At 42.3% G+C, this 17870-nt stretch overlaps 1 protein-coding gene across 1 annotated transcript in view; it reads right to left on the reverse strand.

Moving 5' to 3' along the window:
* Positions 1–6284: 6284 nt before the first annotated feature.
* LOC109899038 (F-box/LRR-repeat protein 7) overlaps positions 6285–17870 on the reverse strand; it is a 34102-nt gene continuing 22516 nt past the window's right edge. The window contains exons 3-4 of the mRNA XM_020494089.2: positions 11448–12056; positions 6285–7853 (exon numbers count right to left, since the gene is read on the reverse strand). Coding sequence (XP_020349678.1) covers positions 7117–7853; positions 11448–12056 — 1346 coding nt within the window. The 3' untranslated portion in view covers positions 6285–7116. The remainder of the gene's footprint in view (positions 7854–11447; positions 12057–17870) is intronic.

The raw sequence follows: 17870 nt of genomic DNA on the forward strand, positions 1-17870 counted from the left end.
CATAACACATTTATTCAACATAATTTACCAGGAGTGTAATCTTTTACATCTTTATTAATCCATTGTACAACATACATGTGTATTTTTCCAGACACAGTATTTAAAAAGCATGTTTATACAACCTAATGTATTCAATATTACAATGGTTTCAGAATGTAGTGTAGCCAAAGTGTTACCAAATTAATTGTTGATCATGTGTTAATTGAAGGGTCCATATATGGTAAAGCCCAGAGATTTAGAGTTCCTCATTGGCTGTCTGGTGGATTGAGAGTTTCTGGGGCAGGACTACATTCAGGAAGTGGGACCTGTTCTGCTTCAGTCCCAGGCCCACTGTCTGCTCCAAGCCCAGGTTCAGTTAACTCTCGGTGTGGTCAAAGGGTAGTCCACTCCACCAACCCCAGCCCATTGGGAGACCTGAGAGAAAGAGACAACATTTAAGAAATATCTCATGATACTCTTAGGGAATGGGCAAAAAAGCCATGAAAGGAAATTAAAGATTACACCCAGTGCGTGCGAAGTTAGCCATGTATGCCATCGCTATACTGCTTAACTCTTCGTCCTCTTCACTGATCTGTCCATCAGGAGACACACATAGTATGTATATAATCTCTGGATGGAGAGTTAACACAGTGATGACACAGGGATGTTGTAAGTTACATGGTGAGACTGAGGCTGCACTGAATGCATCCCGTATGTCCTCTGGGTTTTTCACATGCTGGAGGTATTCCTCTACAATAAGCCCATTAAGACCAGATGTCATGATTTCAAACTGATAAGATTGCATCCTTTAAAGCTATAATCCTTTTTGAAATAATAACAAAGTGTAACACCGCCTCTGTTTTGGTAAAAAGCTGAGGCATAGGCCTGGATATCGGTAACCACTATCAAATTCATAGACTGCTATGGATGCAAGGACTGACCCTCTATGATATAAAAATGATAGTTTTAACCATGTTTTGAGGCTATACATTTACATTGTTTACAAACATTGTAGTAAAACAAGCTTATATTTTGGGTTCTGATGGGGTGGAACATTTAAACTAAACCCAATAGGAATTTATAGGCCACATTCTTCAAGAATCAATGGGTATGCAGTATATCATTAATTTATAATTCCAAAAACGTATGTAGCAATGAAGGATTCTAGCTATAAAATGTTGACTTTTTGTCCACCTATTGCAATCTAGCAACCAGTGGAATGAACTATTGGTGTATCCCTTTACACTCACAGATGACAAGTGACATGTGACGTGACAAGAAGTTGCCCCCGTCGCTCCCTCTAATTGGGGTACTTTTGCAATTTTTTTTGTTGACTGAGTGAAGGAAATGAGGGAAATGCTGTAAATTAAGAGGACTCGATGTATTCAATGAGGATTATAATACATTTCACTTTGATGTCAAACAAGCAAACCAAACCCCACTTGAGTCTAAATGTGCACTTCCCATTTCCATATCATAAAACACATGTTATATACGGTGTCAATGTTTATGATCCCTATGTTTGATGTTCAGTTACAATATGACATGGCGTCATACCGTGGGTTGTTCTGAACAGAATGAGACGTTTGCCTATTGTAACACAATTTGCCGCGGAACCACTTTCTATGTGCACCAAAATGATGATATGTTTCTCTGCATTGCCTTGTGAAAGCCTAACACTATAGGATCTTATTTTAAAACATAGCTAGCTCATGTCGGCAATAGAACAAGCTTTCAAATGATGCCCACCTGACCCAGGATGCGATTTATGAATGGTCAGTTTTTGGATTGCGGAAACAACAATAATTGTGTGATTGCAGGGTTGTGTTCCAAACAAAACAACGTCAAGTGTGATTGCTCTAGTTCCTCAACTGCACAGCTAGGAGAGCTAAAAAAAAAAGCACTTTATAGTTGAAAACCCTTCTTTGAGTCATAAAAGTGCATTGAAATGACTTGTCTGGTCACTTGGCGACACCACTCAAACCCTTGTCTTATGTTGCACCTACCCCACTTTTCCAGGACAATTCTTATCATGTTACTGAATTCATCCAGAGTATTTTCTGATTTCGTTATCAACAAATGCAGCGAAAAGTACAGTAAATGTAAAATGCACGTAAAATCATCAGTGTAATGTTTGGATTCAGTCTTGTGTAAGGTGAACTGTTGTATCCTCAACCTTTGTCTAATACTCCAAACTAGTCCCTTTCAATTGCTACCATGCTTATGCATTTAATATTTATTCTGTAAGAAACATTTAAATTTAGTCCTATCAATATACAGTGCATTGAAAGTATTCAGACCTCTTGACTTTTTCCACATTTTGTTATGTTACAGTCTTAGTCTAAAATGGATTAAATTAAATGTTTTACCTCATCAATCTATACACAATACCCCATAATGACAAAGCGAAAACAGGTTTTTAAAATGTTTTGCAAATGTATAAAAAAACTAAAACAGAATACTTATTTACATAACTATTCAGAACCTTTGCTCTGATACTCAAAATTGAGCTCAGGTGCATCCTTGATCCTTGAGATGTTTCTACAGCTTGATTAGAGTACACCTGTGGTCAATTAAATTGATTGGACAGGATTTAGAAAGGCACACACCTGTCTATAAAAGGTCCCACAGTTGACAGTGCATGTCAGAGCAAAAACCAAACCGGGAGGTCGAAGGAATTGTCAGTAGAGCGCCGAGACAGGCTTTTGTCAAGGCACAGATCTGGGGAAGGGTACATAAACATTTCTGCAGCATTGAAGGTCCTCAAGACCACAGTAGCCTCCATCATTCTTAAATGGTAGAAGTTTGGAATCATCAAGACTCTGCCTAGTGCTGAACGCCCGGCCAAACTTAGGAATCGGGAGAGAAGGGCCTTGGTCAGGGCGGTGACCAAGAACCCGATGGTCACTCTGTTAGAGCTCCAGAGTTCCTCTGTGGAGATGGGAGAAACTTCCAGGACAACCATCTCTGCAGCACTCCCCCAATCAGGCCAGACGGATGCCACTCCTCAGTAAAAGGCACATGACAGCCCCCTTCGAGTTTTCCAAAAGGCACCTAAAGACTCTCAGACCATGAGAAACAAGATTCTCTGGTCTGATGAAACCAAGATTAAACTCTTTGGCCTGAATGCCAAGCGTCACATCTGGAGGAAACCTGGCACCATCCCTATGGTGAAGCATGGTGGTGGCAGCATCATGCTGTTGGGAGTTTTTGGAGCGACAAGGACTGAGAGACTAGTCAGGATTGAGGGAAAGATGAACGTAACAAAGTACAGAGAGATCCTTGATGAAAACCTGCTCCAGAGCGCTCAGGACCTCAGACTGGGGCGAAGGTTCACCTTCCAAGAGGACAACCACCCTAAACACACAGCCAAAACAACGCAGGAGTGGCTACGGGACAAGTCTCTGAATGTCCTTGAGTAGCCCAGCCAGAGCCCGGACATAAACCTGATCAAACATCTCTGGAAAGACCTGAAAATAGCTGTACAGCGATGCTCCCCATCCAACCTGACAGAGCTTGAGAGGATCTCCAGTGAAGAATGGGAGAAACTCCCCAAGTACAAGTGTGTCAAGCATGTAGCGTCATACACAAGAAGACTCAAGACTGTAATCGCTGCCAAAGGTGCTTCAACAAAGTACTGTGTAAAGGGTCTGAATACTTATGTAAATATAATATTTCAGTTTTTTTTTATATAACTTTAGAAACATTTCTAAAAACCTGTTTTTATGGGGTATTGTGTGTGGATTGATGAGAGAAAAAACAATTCATTCATTTTAGAATACGTCTGTAACATAACAAAATGTGGAAATATTCAAGGAGTCTGAATAATTTCCAAATGCACTGTAGGCCAATTCTCGTGAGTTCAAAGGGTTAAGCAAGAGAAGTATATAAGTGGATGAATAAGGAGAACTTACATAAGAAGAAAATGTCCATCACGGATTCCACAGACTGCTTCTCCATGCCATCAACAGAACCCAAAGGTGCATAAAATAAAACTATGGCATCAGAAACAACAGTTAGACTTCAACAGAGGTGAAGATATCTGAAATGTGATACAGGTACAGTAATCTGATCTGATCTGATGACCACAATAATGTTGTCTTAAAGAAAATCTCACAACAAGATATAAAAGCCAGTGAGCTTGCCTGAGACATAATCCATCCAAATTCATGGTTGACCACCTCTACAACCATAGGAACCTTCAGGAACTCCTTGTTCTTCAAAACCTCTTCAGGAGGCCCTTTCAGGAACACACTATCAATGCAGCGCCCATGGATGCCTGAACCTAAAATACAGATATTTTTGTTAGCTTCCGTGCATATGATAATAGACCAACATGCCAAACTAAGCCACATCAAACAGAACTGAATGACCTCATACTTTTCTGATGGTGTGAGTATGTCCCTCTGACGCACTGCACAATCTTCTCAGTAGTGCTGTCATCACACTCTGACAGATTGGACATCATCTCGAATGGGAGAGGAATTCACCTGCCATTAACAAACCCTCTCAGAGAAGACTGGTTACTATTTTAGGTCATAGTCGGGGCCATCATGTTATTCGTATTGTAACCAATGGTTTGTTTTGTACCAGCATTAATGGGGGCAGGGTGGGTGTGGACCTGGATGCTGTGTTACATAGGTATTCATGAGTATTTTGGCATTGGCCAGTGGGTTGTTGGTCATAATGGGCCTCTAGTGGTGCCACTCCACTCATAGGGATGGCTCTGGGGAAACAGGCCCTCAGCTAATGGACACAACACCTGTCAGGTGATAGACAGAGCCATTGGGTCAAACAGTGCTACTCTCTTTGGTTTTGATGGTTTACACTGTGAGGTATAAATTCAACCACACCTCTTCTTTTGTACCTGACCATCTCACTGCTGTGTCACATTGTCTTTCTCATACCTACCAGAATGGATGCACTAATGCCCTAGGTAGATTGTCCGAAGATGGTGAATGAGTCTGGGTCTCCCCCAAAATCCATGATATTATCACGAACCCACTGAAGGCTGGCAATCTGGTCCAAGAAGCCCCAGTTACCACCTGCATGTTTGTCTCCTGTACTTGAAGCAAATAAACAATACACCTGGTGTTGTAATGTCTAAGGTTGCAATTGTTTTGGCACACCTGACACATCAAATTAACATTCAAGGCACCATTGTAAAACATACTATAGTTCAGTTAGAGTTTAAGGCACTTAATGCGAATTGGAGTAAATGTAGAGTAACACTGGTGAAATGTTGTCAAGGTCATACCTTAAGAAACCCAGGATGCTAAGGCGATACTCAATGACAAACACAACCATATTCTGATAGGCCACCAGGGCCATTCCATCATATTGGAAGGTTCCACCCACAGCTAAGCCTCCCCATGGATCCAAATCATAACCTGAGTAAGGGGTAGTTTGGTGCAAGTACAGACGTGTCTGTCAGTAAGACTTGAAGTCATATTGTCCAATAGGTAAAAAGGAGGGGAGTAGGATCAGGTTGTAGGTTAAATAAGGACAAATCTGTAATGCAATATGTACCTGTTTGAGCTAACAAAGTGCTGAAAAGGCCTACAGCCAGGCAAAAACTCAACAGAAACTGTTTCATTATGGCTGTTACTTTCAGAGAGAAAGAGAAATTCAGACTGATGAAAACACATACATTACATCGGCATTCAAATCAATCATAAACACGCAGACACTCACATACACACAAACCAGTGACTATCAATGTTAACTGTCAATGGTTGACAGTCAGTGATTTGAAATTCCAATTTCTACGTAAACATAACAGAAGAACAGAGAAGAAGACATGTAAGCTACAATACAAGACAGTGAAAATAACAACTGTTTAACACTCAGGTACTCAAATGTTATTCTACTCTTCTTTGTCAGTGTGTTATAACAGGAACACAACCCTAGAGGATGGTGGCCAAAGTTGCGGTGACACACAGTCCTTACCATATGAGGTAACATGGTACAGCAATGGAATGAATAAACAGGAAGCGTGTTGTGACGTGCTGTGTCACACATGCGCAGACACACACAGAACAATGATGGTTAACAACTCAACGGATTATCGCTAGCACTCTCTCTGCGGCTCTCTGTCAGTTAAGTTACCGTATATAGTGTACGATACCGTATATGGTAGCAAGCCACTTATGGTAGCACCAGTATTTATTAGATACTATGCTTTTTCAAGCACCCGAGTGCTACTACAAATGAACTTCATGCATACTCATTTCCACATGGGCGTCACGTCTCGTGGCTATATTCACTTCATTTTGTGTGAAAAATATGTCCTGATGGTCGAAGAATTGTTTATTACAAAGCTTTTTATTAGAATAATTGTAGCAGCAACGTGTTCCTGGTCAAAAGAACATCAATCATTGTGTTTTCTATTTGGTGGTAAAAACGTAGTTGTACACTGAGTCGATACATTGAGTCCATACATTAATTCTATACACTGTACTTTGCAAGATAAAATAGTCAAGACGCATGACACCATTGAGCTCAATTGAAGTGATTGTCTATTAGATTTGATAAAGTACATATGCACACAAAATACCAAAAAAAGAAACATTATAAGCACTTAAGACTGACAAAGATACACCTTTCTTCCTAATGGATTTGAACACAGGGTTAAGAAGTCACCAGATATGCTGGTTATTGGGTTAGCTTACTAGTGATACATTCATAGTGGTTTGGTGTGGAATAACTTCCTGCGCAAAAAGGAATGTGTACAATGTAATGGTGAATATCTGTCTCCTTAATGTTGATGAAATGAAGCACAAAAGATGGACAAAGGTAAAGAGAAGGCATTCGAAATGAATCTGTACCCAGTGCTCAATGTTATTGCATAGCAAACGTCACATCCGAAATGTGTCATGTGAGAGGAATACCAAACAAGGTCTAATACATTGAAACATTTGCCTCCCTTTATACAGATAAATATGTTAAATACATTCCATGTGAGTGTACGCAAAGAACAGCATTATTAACCATGCAAATAACCTTAAAAAAAGACACAAGTGGATATTGCACACCCTTTCCAACTAGTCCTGACAACTCAGCCCTCTTCTTGGTCAACCCCAGAGCAGGAATTTAAACATATCCATTTGTCCGAAGGTGAATCCAGTGATCCCTCTCTCAGAAGAACCCGGGGTTCGTGTGCTCTATGACGCAGCGTCTGCAGTGGCGCCTAACGAATCGCAGTGCCTCCGGCGACACCTCGCAGTCCTGTACGTTGAGCAGCTGCAGGTCGCAGCAGTTCGCGGCTATGGCCCGTAGCCCTCGACCCGTCACGCTCTCGCACGCCCTCAGGCTCAGCCTCCTCAGGCCCTGGCAATACAGTGCCAGCTGCTCCAGCCCGCTGTCTGACACCAACGGGCACTTGCCTACATCCAGGGACTTGAGTTTGGGGCAGCTCCTGGCCAAGTGTCCCAGGCCGTGGTCCGTGAGGCCCTCGCAGCCCCGCGCATTCAGGTACCGGAGCCGCGGGCAGTAGCGAGCCACGTAGCGCACCCCCACGTCTGTGATGCGGCCGCAGTGGGCCACACTCAGGTAGCGCAGGCAGCCCTCCAGGCGGGCCACCTCGCGCAGCCCGAAATCCCCCACCAGGCGGCAGTCGCTGAGGCTGAGCTCCCTGACGGAGGGGCAGTGCAGAGCCAGGTGGCGCAGGGCTTCGTCGGTGAGGCGCGTACAGCGCCGCAGGTAGAGGTGTGTGAGGCGGGGGCAGTGGGAGGCAATGGTGCGGAGGCCCTGGTCCTCCAGGGAAAAACAGTCAGACATGTCCAGGTAGTGGATGGAGATCTGCTGGCCATGCAGTGGAGAGAGCTGGACTGAAGCCTCCTGGGTGAGGCTGATGCAGGTCACCTTGGAACAGCCTGGAGGAACAGAAGGGGCTTATTACAAAGACAGCCATGTAATCGTAACTGGTCTTGGTCTATAACTTCAAGCAATTTACATATTTTGTTGTCTGACCATTCTCTCTTAGTATAGCATACGCAATTTCCTTATAATTTGTACTAATGTTGCAGCTATGTGAGAAAAGACCACTTGAGGGTGCCAAAGTAGAACCTGCTATATTGCCTAACCATACTTCTTGAAAGACATGACCACATTCAGAATACAAATAACACATCAGGGGACCAACATTTTCCAGGAAAATAAATACATCTTCATTTCATTATTTCTACAACCACGACCATTCAAGTCTATTTTTACAACAAAGGACTTTACTTCCTCATGGCACTGACTTTGCTTTGTCACCAAAGTAAAAGTTTTTTTTTTGTGCCACTTCCTTAATGAAAGCAACAGACTAGCCCTCTTACTCCTGTTAGGTAAAGGAGTCCTGCTTTCAAAGCTAAGTAGGTCTTTCCTCTCCCACTAGGGACCCAATGGCTGGAAGAGCTTCCATGCTCCTTTAATGTTTTTCCCAGCTCTGAGAGAAAACCAGGACTGAAATGAATTTCTCTTTAAGGAAAGTTCACAGATGTGTGTGATGCAGGGCCGGCCCGCACATTAGGCAAGATTAGGCAGCAGCCTAGGGCTGCAGATTGACAGGGGAGGCATTTTACAAGCTAAACTGACCAAGATGCACCTCTAACAACACATAATACATCCTATAATTCTGCTAAAAAACAGTGATAATTTATCTCACCCAGTGGCATATGGGCTATTTAGGTGAGTGCCCGCTTTGTAAAAAACAATATTTAAAAAATAAAAAAGTTCTAACAAAGCATGTAGCCTATAGCCTACGGTACAAAGAGTATGTGGCATTTTCTGTAGCCTACAGTCTGGCAATTACATTTATGAAAATCTCATGAGACAGACACTTTTTACATCATGCACATTTCTCAGATCAAATAGCCAAGTGGTCACCAACCTTTTCTGAGACAAGATCCCTTTCGCAGTCAAAAAGCAAGCCGAGATCTACCTCTTCATTAAAAAAAAAACATAACTTAAAAAACGTAACATTAACCTAATGAAAACAGTTATGTAGGAATACGGTTTGTGCATTAGGCCTAATTCATTATCACAGCATATTTGCTATATGCTTGGCCTGCCAATGTTGTTCTTCTCAGACCATATTATCTTTCAAAACTCAAGCTTTGATAACAAAATAGATCAGTTGGTGTAGCACTTACGAGGCACAGCTGAGCATTAATTTAAATCATTTGTTTTTATTTTATTTTACTGGACTAATGCTACCTGCATCTGATGGTCATGGTGCTTTAAAGGCAACTGGAAACTCTGGGGGAAAAAATCTGAGGTCAAATCACGACATCAGTGATCTTCAGGTCGAAAAGTTAGAGCTCTCGAAAGATGCCAGAGTTTCCAACTTGGAATTCTGAGTTGGATGACCATTAAAAATATTTTTCAGAGTCAGATCGAGTTTTTTTCAGAGTTCCCAGGTGTCTTGAATGCACTGAATTAGTCTCCGAGGAGGGAAGGAGAAAGCAGCAAAGGGTCCAACCTCTCATGGTCTCTGCTCTCTCCTTCCTTCCCTCTGGTGAGACTGACCAGAGAGAGGGCACACCGTCTTCCGCCTGATGGCAAAACTTGAGTTGCACCGCATCAGCCTCGTGCAAAAATGAATGTTGTTCCTATGACCAGAGACGGTGAAATATTCCTCGATATTAAAATAGAGACAACGAAATGCTAATAACAATAAAAACACAGGGCTATCGACAGCTACTCATTCACTGCAGCTGCAGCGCTAGTGGAAGTTTGGAGAAGCGCGTTTTACGTTTTGTAATAGTGTTGAATAAAAACAGTGTTGACAGTGCTGAATAAAAGTGCATGACCTCACTCAATACAGCAGCTCTTTGCTGTATTCTTTGACAGTCTCTCTCTGTTCATTGTTTAAAAAGTTATTAAATCTTACATAGGCTAGTATCAAACTTTGCTGTGGCCCGGGGTCATTGAAGCTCGAGGCACGGTGATGTGACCTATTCGAATTGCCAGAGCAGTAAGCACATTCAATTTAGCCACAGATCTCCTGGTCCGTCCGGTAGGGGGAGTTTGTATTTTCAGACAAATTAAAAGGTTCAAAATGGGAACACTGCCTACCCAGTGTGATCGCAATCGACCGGTTGGTGACCACTAAAACAGCTTAACCTGGTGCCCAATCAAATGAAAAATGTGCTTTGATTTGTATATGACGTGTTAACAAACAAGATGTCCTAAAACAGGACAGGTCAAAGTAAAATGGACAATATGCAATGGAAAATCAAGCTCCTCAGAACTGCTGCCCGGGAGTTTCACACCGTGGGCTAAATTGTCTTGATAATCAGCGGTATTTGTACATTTTTGACGAGCTGCGTCATAGCGAAAAACAAAATACTTCTGCATTTCTGCTGTGTAAACACATGGATTCTCATTGCAAATAGGCTTAGGATGACTCCTGATAAAGTTTGGTAGCTGATGTAGAGCTTAATCAGCCAAATTGAACAGTCACAGGAATCAGGACTAATAAAGCAAATGCAACTGCCTGTTTTATGGATGGGCATTCCTAAAATTCCATTGCGGGCCGACAATGACTTAAATTTTTTTTAAATTGCATTATGATAACATTGTGACCCCAGTAGAAGTAGTACATTTGGGGCAGCAGGTAGCCTAGTAGTTAGAGCGTTGGGCCAGTAACCTAAAGGTTGCTGGATTGATTCCCCGAGCTGACAAGGTAGAAATCTGTTGTTCTACCCCTGAACAAGGCAGAACAAGCCACTATTCCCCAATAGGCCGTCATTGTAAATAAGAATTTGTTCTTAACTGACTTGCCTAGTTAAATAAAATAAGTAAGAAGTGAGACATTTGAGATAAAACAGGATTTTCTGAAACGCAGGCCACATGTGCTCAAAACTATGGTCATTCATTGAGAATTAATTACAAAAGTGATATGGTTAATAATTTTGCTCACAATGTTATTTCCCTTCATTTAAATTGAGTAACACCAAGTGACATTTTGGAGCACTAATGAGACATTTTAGATAAAACAGGATTTTCTGAAACGCAGGCCAGGCCACATGTGCTCAAAACTAAGGTCATTCATTGAGAATTAATTACAAAAGTGATATGGTTAATAATTTTGCTCACAGTGTTATTTCCCTTCATTTAAATTGAGTAACACCAAGTGACATTTTGGAGCAATTTGCTTACCCTTAGTACTTTAAACAATGCATAAACAAAGTTTTTCAGTATAAAAGACTTGCATTATGTTTTATCATTCATAAACAGTTCAATAAAACAACAACATTTATGATGTGTAACTATTTGTCATGTTCAAGTGTTTTTCATGGTTGCAACGGCAATGCCAATGCAAATCAATAACGACCCCTATAATAACCGCAGGAAACTGGGCATTCCTCTGATATACGATGTGAACATCTGTGAAGCATTTGCATAAAAGCTGATTCTTCACTCATTCAGAGTCTCCAACCACTTCTGAACTGAACTGGTCCCCAACCTCCCATGGTTACCTGAGACATTGAGGTGCTCCAGGTTGGGGCAACAGGAAACCACCTCGAACACGGCCTCGTTGGAGATGTTGTAGCAGCCGGTCACCTCTAGGCGGCGCAGCTCCGGGCAACACTGAGCCACTGCATGCAGCCCCCGGTCAGTGAGCCTCCGGCAGCCGCTGGCCACTACTGTCTCCAGGGTCAGACACACGTTGGGGGTGTCCTGACACAGCCGGTGGGTCAGCACCCTCAGGGCACGGTCGGCATGGAGCAGCTCGCCTGTCAGACGCACGGTGCTCCACAGGCGCGGGTCCCACGCCAGGTTGTACCAGCGCCGGCACACCCGTGCACAGCAGCACAGCTGATTGGTGGGAAGGTGAGAGAAGATCTGCAGGAGGGCATGATCAGGGAGGAGGTCGATGGGGGCGTAGTGTTGACCTTTAGATTGGCGGGAGCGTGTCTGGGTGCCTGGCTGGGGGTGTACCATGGCGACGGTCTCTGCAGAGCCAGAGGGGGAGGTGGACTCATGGCCATTGATGGAAAGGGCTGGGGAGGAGAGGGAAGGGGACTTTGTGGGCAGGATGAGGCCAGGGCTGGGGGTGCTCAATGTCCGTGTGCTGCGGTCTGAGTCTGAGAGAAAGAGAGAGAGATATATATAAATAGAGAGAAAACAATCAGAAGCATAGTTCATACTACCATAGAGATATGTCATGTCAGAGACATAATGCAGCCTGAGAAATATATATTTTTAATATGAACAAAAATCCCACACACAAGTCATTAGCCATTTTTCTTCTCTTCCCCATAATCTCATTGTCAAGAAACATATGTTCATTGTTGTAGAACACTTTGTATTACCATATTTACACTTTGAAAATGGTGCAGTCCATTTGATATTGTTCAAAGTTCCAGCCATGCGAGAACAGCATCAAATGTGGTACCTATCAACAGGCTTTTATTAAAGCTTTCGGCACAGATGGTGCCATGCAGTCTTCTATCATCAATGACTAACACAAACTATAGGGTTACCATGGATCTCATTATCTTGTTTTGGGATGTTTGTGTGAAAATGAAGTGTCAAGTTTATCTTGCATGCACTTGTACAATGGTCACAGGGCCTCTTCATCAGATAAACTTGCTCTGTTCAAAGGCGGCGGTTAGGGAGTTTGGTGCTGCGGTCGGCGTTGTATGGTTGGCCATATGTAAACACTGAGGCCCCTCCAGACTGCAGATGTGCGCTGAGTGCCGCCGTGCCGAGGGAAGGAGGGAGTCGTGAGAAGCTGCAAGCTGGATCCCATCACCGTGGCGTGAGAAGGAGGATTCCCCCATCTCTTTTTTTTGGCCCTGGAGTTGGATCTGATTCCTGAGAGCGACCCATCACACTGGGACACGGAGTGCTCTCCTCCGATGCGATCACCATCTCCTCATCACCCCTCAAAGCGGCCCATCACTTGTCAAAGGTTTTGTACAGAGTGGTTGTAATCATTGAAAGAAGTCACCTCGCCGTCCCGGTGTGGGAGAGTGGAATCGTTATCGGCTAAAAACAGAAAGAATCTAAATTGCACACTTCTTGCATCCTCTCTCCTCACATCCTTCTCAAAAATCCAATGGAGGAGAAGGTCAGAGGGGAGGGACCTCTGGCTTTCTCATCCAGTGGGTTTTGAGAGGGAGACAAGGAGAGAGGAAAGATGAAGCGAGGAGTATGCAATTGAGATATTCCCTTAATATGAATCCTCTGACTGGGACACAGACACAATAGCGTGATACAAGTGAGGAGGGGGAAATACGACAGTGTATAAATCTCATCTCCTACACAAATCATTTTAAAAAACTGGAGAGTGTGGGAAACATTTTCACCATTTGATACCCCACGATTATAAATGGTTTCCCGAAAGTCCAACAAATTATGTGTTTTGGATGATCCACCTATATGGGGCATATAGGGGTTATGGCTAGACTTTGGCTCTTTATGAGGGGGAACAACCCTGATAAAAAGCTGCGGCTCGTTACACAATGTAATGGGATGTCTAAAATCAAGTTTACAGCCTACTGCATTCAAGAAAAGTCTCTACAGTGTAATATATCATGCAGGTATACAAATAGATTATAGGCATTGGGTATGTCCAGAATTGGAGGGGATTTAGAGAGAAAATGGGAACAGACAGGTAGACAGATAACGTCTGTCAGTTATGTAGATTTATTTATGTAGATTTATAGATTTTCAGAGACAGAGCACACTGTTTCTACATAATGTATGTCTGTTGCTGCGTGACAAACGAACATTGACCCCGCTAATGCCTGTTAGTTAGATTTGTGTGCGAGCAGAGCACAGACAGGCGGACAGACAGACAGACAGACAGCGACCCTCCTAAAGTTTGTCCCGTAGATTTGTATTCCAGACCTGACCTGAGATCAGACTCCTCCTGACCAGGTTGTGATGACATACCCAGACTCAGGCCCTCTGGGGAACATGATACAAGACTACAACACAAAGTGAAAAAATATGTTGACTCAACACTCACAGAGGCTTCAGAAAACAACTAAAAAAACATCATCTCTGCCATATAGAATGGCTTAGAGAAAATGTAAAAATGTGTATAGAAAATAACAAGGCTTGGAGGACTAGGGAGAACACTAGTTGTGGAAATACTTACAAAAATCCTTAAGTCTTATTCCATTATTTATTTTATATTAGTATGAATACATCATGCATGCGGGCCCATTCAGTGTTGGAGCTTTCGGGTTGCGGGTTGGGGGTTCTCAAGAACTAGCGCTGGCCTTGGTCTGCATTTAAATGCTTTGCCCATTCTCATACTGGGTGGTCCATTCATAGTGGGTTCCACTTGATACACTACATGACCAAAAGTATGTGGGCATTAATATCATGGGCATTAATATGGAGTTGGTCCCCCATTTGCTGCTATAACAACCTCCCCTCTTCTGGGAAGGCTTTCCACGAGATATTGGAACATTGCAGCAGGGACTTGCTTCCATTCAACAACAAGAACATTAGTGAGGTCGGGCACTGATGTTGGGCAATTAGGTCTGGCTCGCAGTCGGCGTTCCAATTCATCCCAAAGTTGTTCGATGAGGTTGAGGTCAGGGCTCTGTGCAGGCCAGTCAAGTTATTCCACACCGATCTCGACAAACCATTTTTGTATAGACCTCGCTTTGTGCAAAGGGGCATTGTCATGCTGAAACAGCAAATCAAATCAAACTTTATTGGCCACTCATTCCAACAGTGCAGTAATATCTAACAAATAATCTAACAATTCCCAAACAACTACCGAATACACACAAATATAAAGGGGCGAATGAGAATATGTACATATAAGTAGAGTTGAAGTCGGAAGTTTATATACACCTTAGCCAAATACATTGAAACTCAGTTTTTCACAATTCCTGACATTCAATCCAAGTAAAATTTCCCTGTCTTTGGTCAGTTAGGATCACCACTTTATTTTAAGAATGTGAAATGTCAGAATAATAATAGAAAGAATGATTTATTTCAGCTTTTATTTCTTTCATCACATTCACAGTGGGTCAGAAGTTTACCTACACTCAATTAGTATCATAGCATTGCCTTTAAATTGTTTAACTTGGGTCAAACGTTTTGGGTAGCCTTCCACAAGCTTCCCACAATAAGTTGGGTGAATTTTGGCCCATTCCTCCTGACAGGGCTGGATTAACTGAATCAAGTTTGTAGGCCTCCTTGCTCACACACATTCTTTCAGTTCTGCCCACAAATTTTCTATGGGATTAAGTTCAGGGCTTTGTGATGGCCACTCCAATACCTTGACTTTGTTGTCCTCAAGCCATTTTGCCACAACTTTGGAAGTATGCTTGGGGTCCATTGTCCATTTGGAAGACCCATTTGCAACCAAGCTTTAACTTCCTGACTGATTTCTTGAGATGTTGCTTCAATATATCCACATAATTTTCCAGCCTCATGCTGCCATCAATTTTGTGAAGTTCACCAGTCCCTCCTGCAGCAAAGCACCCCCACAACATGCTGCTGCCACCACCATGCTTCACGGTTGGAATGGTGTTCTTTGGCTTGCAAGCATCCCCCTTTTTCCTCCAAACATAATGGTCATTATGGCAAAACAGTTCTATTTTTGTTTCATCGGACCAGAGGACATTTCTCCAAAAAGTACAATCTTTGTCCCCATGTGCAGTTGCAAACCGTAGTCTGGCTTTTTTATAGTGGTTTTGGAGCAGTGGCTTCTTCCTTGCTGAGCGGCCTTTCAGGTTATGTCTATATAGGACTTGTTTTACTGTGGATATAGATACTTTTGTACCTGTTTCCTCCAGCATCTTCACAAGGTCCTTTGCAGTTGTTCTTGGATTGACTTGCACTTTTGGCACCATAGTATGTTCATCTCTAGGAGACAGAAGGCGTCTCCTTCCTGAGTGGTATGATGGCTGCGTGGTCCCATGGTGTTTATATTTGCGTACTATTGTTTGTACAGATGGATGTGGTATCTTCGGGCATTTGGAAATTGCTCCCAAGAATGAACCAGACTTGTGGAGGTCTACAATTTTCTGAGGTCTTGGCTGATTTCTTTTGATTTTCCCATGATGTCAAGCAAAGAGGCACTGAGTTTGAAGGTAGGCCTCCAAATACATCCACAGGTACACCTGCAAATGACTCAAATGATGTCAATTAGCCTATAAGAGGCTTCTAAAGCCATGACATAATTTTCTGGAGTTTTCCAAGCTGTTTAAAGGCACAGTCAACTTAGTGTATATAAACTTCTGACCCACTGGAATTGTGATACAGTGAATTATAAGTGAAATCATTTGTATGTAAACAATTGTTGGAAAAATGACTTGTGTCATTCAGAAAGTCCTAACCGACTTGCCAAAACTATAGTTTGTGAACAAGACATTTGTGGAGTGGTTGAAAAACAAGTTTTAATTTCTCCAACCTAAGTGTCTGTAAACATTCGACTTCAACTGTACATATGCCATTCATTTTGATGAATGAACATGCCTTACTTTCATCATCCAAATCCTAACTGATACTATGGATTTTGCACGCAGGAGACATGGCCAGCTGCCACTGGACAAGGAGCAACATCCAAATTCTGTAATTACATGTCACTCACTGATCATAAGAGCATTCCAAACCCAGAGAATCACAGTGCTCCTAATTAGGCTACATTTCCCCCATAGCTCCTATCCACACTTTCATGCAGCTGGTGGGAAAAGTTAAATGAAGACAGCTTTTCTTTTCTTTTGATTCACTCTATTTTTTGAGTTTGAGTTTGAGCACCTGGGTTTCTTTTGGAGGACACACAGTTAAGTCTCTTTGCTCTCTGTAAGAGACAAAAGGTATCAACTAAGGCTCATGTCAACTGTCTTGTCTGTTCACACTGCTATGCTTTATCTTGGCCAGGTCGCAGTTACAAATGAGAACTTGTTCTCAACTAGCCTACCTGGTTAAATAAAGGTGAAATAAAAAAATAAAAAAATTAAAAGTTGATTGAGCCAACTGCAAGTACAGTGGTAGTTCAAATCTTTGCTATCTGTTCTTTTCAAAACTGAAAGATTTTGAAACCCTCTCTACTTTTACTGTTTGCTGAGGAAATAAAAACCTTAGCCGTCTTGATCATTTTGTAACTTCGATTGAAAACAAGAGTTTTACGAGAAACTGTTGAGTCCAACCTCAGCATCAGTCAAGCCTCGGTAGCCAGAGCATGACTCATAAAAGTTGAACTTTCATTGGCGGTTCTATGCATCGGAAGGAATAGATCCTGGAAGTGTCTTCAAAGCCCTTCACTTCCATCCCAATGGTGAGACAAACACGTACTGCCATTAAAAAACACGCAGACACTGCTTTTGCCAGTCCAAGTTCTGTATCATTCTAATGGAAACCAGCATGCTAGGGCTAATAAAACAAGTTAGATTTTAGACATACACAAATATGCAGACAAACAACAGACAGGCATAACACAAAGACCCAGCCAAAACAAATGACCTGAAATATAAAACACCCAAGTTCATCGGGTAAAAAAAATGTAAAAGAAATAAACAAACTGGAAAAGTATTGATTACTCTTTTGTGTGATGTGTGTGAAAGTGCTATTGGTCGAAAGAACTATCCTTTGTCCCCTTTTGAATGAACTCCTTCCTACCATATGTTTCATCAATCATGGTAGTTCAACACGACAGTGTAATCACATTTGTTGTCTCTGTATTACTTGCAAACCTGTCATTAAAAGGACATATCTCACCCAGCTGATTACGCTAGACATGAATTTACAAGGGGTACAGATGGTGCAAGACTCCTTTAGTTTGAGACATCAGAGAGAAAGTAGTCAAACATCTGGTATCTAACATGCACAAACTATTTCAGACGGGGGGGGGAATGAAAGAGAAACTCATGTATTTTAAGTGTGCAACCACAGCAAGGCATTTTGGGCTAAAATAATTCCCCACT

Source organism: Oncorhynchus kisutch, linkage group LG11 (genome assembly GCF_002021735.2).
Source record: "Oncorhynchus kisutch isolate 150728-3 linkage group LG11, Okis_V2, whole genome shotgun sequence".
NCBI classification, from domain to species: Eukaryota; Metazoa; Chordata; class Actinopteri; order Salmoniformes; family Salmonidae; genus Oncorhynchus; species Oncorhynchus kisutch.